This window comes from Ochotona curzoniae, unplaced genomic scaffold, assembly GCF_017591425.1.
Source record: "Ochotona curzoniae isolate NIBS_2020 unplaced genomic scaffold, NIBS_Ocur_1.0 contig_3498, whole genome shotgun sequence".
Lineage (NCBI taxonomy): Eukaryota > Metazoa > Chordata > Mammalia > Lagomorpha > Ochotonidae > Ochotona > Ochotona curzoniae.
Genome location: NW_024465885.1, coordinates 41,333,164 through 41,337,083, shown reverse-complemented (window position 1 = coordinate 41,337,083; position 3,920 = coordinate 41,333,164). Strand labels below are relative to the sequence as shown.

Sequence of the window (3,920 nt, the reverse complement as noted above, 5' to 3'; positions counted from 1 at the left end):
AAACCTAAAAGGAGATGTAGTGAGTATTACGTCGATCTAGGTCACGCAAAGGACTTTTGTGCTGCTGGTAATAAAAAGGCTACTAGAAGAGGAAAAAAAAAATGTTTGGATTAAAAAACTTGGAGAATTGATATTTATATTTGTATACATTAAGTTTCCAAAGCAAAATATTTCAGATTTTTTAATGGGAATATTTCAAAAAGTATTCAAATTATTTGGAAACTAATTAGAAAATTGCCTCATGAGTAACTTTAAAAAAGTATGTAGACTTTGCAAGTTACAAGGAATTTTTAAAGCTGGATTTTCAGCAGATATTTTTAAATATATATTGGGATGTTAATTATTTAAAGTAAGCTTTCAATGCCCTCTATTCTGAAAAAAATCTACAACCTGACTTCTAATTATTTCCAATTTTGTTCTTCTCAAATTAATTAGAAGCAGAGTATATGTTAAATTCAATGAGGTTTGGCATATATGTTAAAAATCTGAGGAGTGTCTTATCCATTTTAAATAAACTGAATGAGAAATGATAGTGTGACATTGCTTCACATTGATATAGTAACGCCATAATGGTTAGAATATATTTCAAAATAAAGACTCTACTATTAGGTAATTTTTCCCTTTCCAACATTCATTTTTATAATGTACCTGAGACCCATCATTCCCTGGCCTTTCGTTTTGTTAGGAACTCAGTTCCAATATTTGGTCAAAAATCCAACAATTTTTAATAGCTATTGAATGTATCTCCATGCTACCAATAGCTCCCTCTATAATCTGTCATGTCATTGCCTTACCAATTAAACAGCCAGACAGAGCTACAGAGCTGAGCACAAAATGCTGAACCTCAGCATCAATCAGATGCCCTTTGCTGTGTGCCAGGGGTTTTTCCAATCTTCAATTATGCCCTTATAAACTCCCTGCTACAGCAATGCTCCTGGAAGTCATACTTTGTTCAGCTTCACTTTGGCTCGCTTCTCTTCCTGACCGCTGTGTGATGACAGCGACCCAATCCTAGAAATTACAAAATATTTAAGAAATTTTAGAATTTTATGAATACATTGCATGTTTAGAAAGACTTTACAAAGTATGTATATTCATAAAAGACATTCGGGCAGCATGTGTTTAAAGAAAATCATGTAAATCAATTTATGTTTAAGGCTTTTAAAATAGTGCTCCTAAGACAGGCACATTAAAAATAACACCTTTCACTGTTTGATTTAAAGTTTTTTCCTCCTCCCCCTTTCCTTCCCCCCTTCCTCCCTCTCCCCCTCTTTCTCTTTCTTTCTTCCCTTCTGTTTTCCATTACACTGGTTTTGATACAGGACTCCCGCCCCCATTCTTCCATTCTTCCTTTCTTCTCTCCCAATCTCCCCTCACACATTTCTCTCTTCTACATTTTACAACAATATAGTCCTGGAGCTGCAGTCACAGTTCCAACACTGTTATTTACACGTCTCATGACAGTACAGGTGTGGGCAATGGTAGAGCATCTAGTATCTTGTTGTCATGGCATTTTTAACAGCTTCATTGGGAGTCTTGTTATTCAGGAGTGGAGATATCAGTGCTTAATTGTTTCCCAACACTCTATTACACCCTTTGCTTATGAGGGTACATGTGTGTAGTTGTTACTCTATATACCTTTTACTTTCTGTTTTGCATGCAGGTTGGCTTATATCACAGAGAAAACATGATGTTCGTCTTTCTGAGACTGGCCTGTTTCACTGAGCGTACTGGGCTGCAGTTGAGATCATTTTTTGTTGTTGTTGTTTTTTGGCAAATGGCAGAATTTCATTTTTAAAGATTTATTTCATTTATATTGGAAAGTCAGATTTACAGAGAGAAGAAGAGGCAGAGAGAAAAATCTTCTGTTTATTGGTGTACTCTCCTAGTGACTGAGCCAATCAGAAGCCCCGGGCAAGGAGCTTTCTCCAGCTTTCTCACTGGGTACAGGGTCTTAAGGCCTTGGGCCATCATCTACTGTTTTTCCAAGCCACAAGTAGGGAGCAATATGGGAAGTGGAGCAGCTGGGACACAAACCCACGCACATACCAGACCTGGAAGATCCACGCCAAGGATTTAGTCTCTAGGCTATTGCATGATCCCGTCCCCGGCTCCCTTCCCCAATTTCATTCTCTATGATGGTTAAGTAGTATGTGGTTCTTGTCTTCTAGCTGTCATGACCAATCTGGATAATAATAATCCTCATTTCTAGAATGGAATGAATCTAGTGTAGTACTGCAGAACTGGAATTATTTCAGGACCCTCCACAGCACAGAACCCAAAAGAATGTTCTTAGGGCAGCCTCCAGCTAACTGTAGGTACTAACCTGCTTTCAGCGTGGGTTGCCACTCGGGCCTTGCCTTGCTCCAGAGCGTTTTGTGCCGGAACTTTGGGGAGACGACGGCAGGAGCTCATGGTTCCCTTTGCTACAGGTGTTCAGTGTCATTACTACTGCACCTCAGGATGCAAGTTTCAGGGAACTGAAATGTTCCCCAGGGTGGACAAAATAAACAAATTAAAAAATAAAGGGATTTGACCACTAGGTGTCAGTGTGTAATGGTTAAGGGATAAAGACAATAGTGGGAGCACCTCTTTACGCGTGTTTTCTGTCCAAGTTTTTCTTATCTACCCATCAACCATGAGCCAAAACTAATATTCGTCTTAGTTTATTCAAAAAAGATAGACTGCACTCACATATGGTAACAAGCATTCTATTTTATTAATATTTGTTTTAATGTCTCACAGTGGAAAATATCAAACGTTGTCCATATTTTTCAAAATAGACACTGCCTTGTCATAAATTGATTAGAAATACTTTCATTTTAATGATTTAGTGATTTAATAATTTAATTACTAAATAAATAAAATGGAGAAAACAATTTTTCAAAGATTAAGCCAATTCTAAAATAAAGGAAAGAAACTGTCATTTGACAATATAAATATTTATTTTTGACTAGGTAAAATATTCAGACGATGCCAAAAATCCCTACCATAGAAATAGAAACTAGGAATATTGAATCTAAATGCAAAAATAAATTAAAAAAATCAGCTTCAGAAGAGTGAGCCTTAAGTTCAGCTAATACTTGTTCTTAGTATAGTTAAATTAAACCAAAGGTTTTCATGTAGTTTAGGGCCATACATTTAATTTAAATATATATATATATTTATAACTAAGTGTGTTGTTTTCAAGGGTAGGTATTCAGGGAGAAACAGAACTCTTTGTTGTGGTTGGCCACACCCCCAGTGAAGGAGTATAAAAATCCAGACACACTTGGTAACATTCATTTTCAGGAAACTTCCCATCAGCTTTAGAGCAAATCCTCAGCTTCCACCACAATGAGCTACTACTACGGCAACTACTACGGAGGCCTTGGCTATGGCCTTGGCGGTTTCAATGGCCTGGGTTATGGCTATGGTTCCCACTACGGCCTTGGCGGCTTTGGCAGTTATGGGTATGGCTACTTCCGTCCCTCTTACTACGGAGGACATGGCTACTCTGGATTCTACTGAGAAAAAATCAGTCATCACTTCAAAACTCAAAGTGTTTTCTAATTTTCATTTTCCAATTCTCTTATGTTTTAAAGAAGATATCACCGTGTTTAGGCACTATTTGCATCAATGAGAATTCATATCTTTGGTCAAGGATCCAATTACCAAATTTCATGTTGTCAACTTTGCTTAATTATGATATGTTGGCTTTTTCACTTTTTTGTGTGATATTCTGGACAGTATGCTTAAATAAACTTTATTTTTGAACATGTTGCTTCCAGTTTTATTTCTTCATCTATTTAAGTATACTAAATTTCTATGCTTAATAAATTATTAGAAGCATATTTCTAGAATGATTTTCTCATGAAATCATTTACTTTTAGTTTCTCCTTTTCAGTAACGCTCTTCATTGATCCTATGCACACCTAACA

The 3,920-nt window shown here is 36.5% G+C and overlaps 1 protein-coding gene across 1 annotated transcript; it reads left to right on the top strand.

Annotated features, from left to right (window-relative positions):
- The first annotated feature begins 3,336 nt into the window (after positions 1–3,336).
- On the top strand, positions 3,337–3,510 carry LOC121156894 (keratin-associated protein 19-9b-like). Its single transcript, XM_040980878.1, has one exon. It carries the CDS (start codon positions 3,337–3,339, stop codon positions 3,508–3,510), a length of 174 nt encoding a protein of 57 aa, XP_040836812.1.
- The last annotated feature ends 410 nt before the right edge of the window (positions 3,511–3,920 follow it).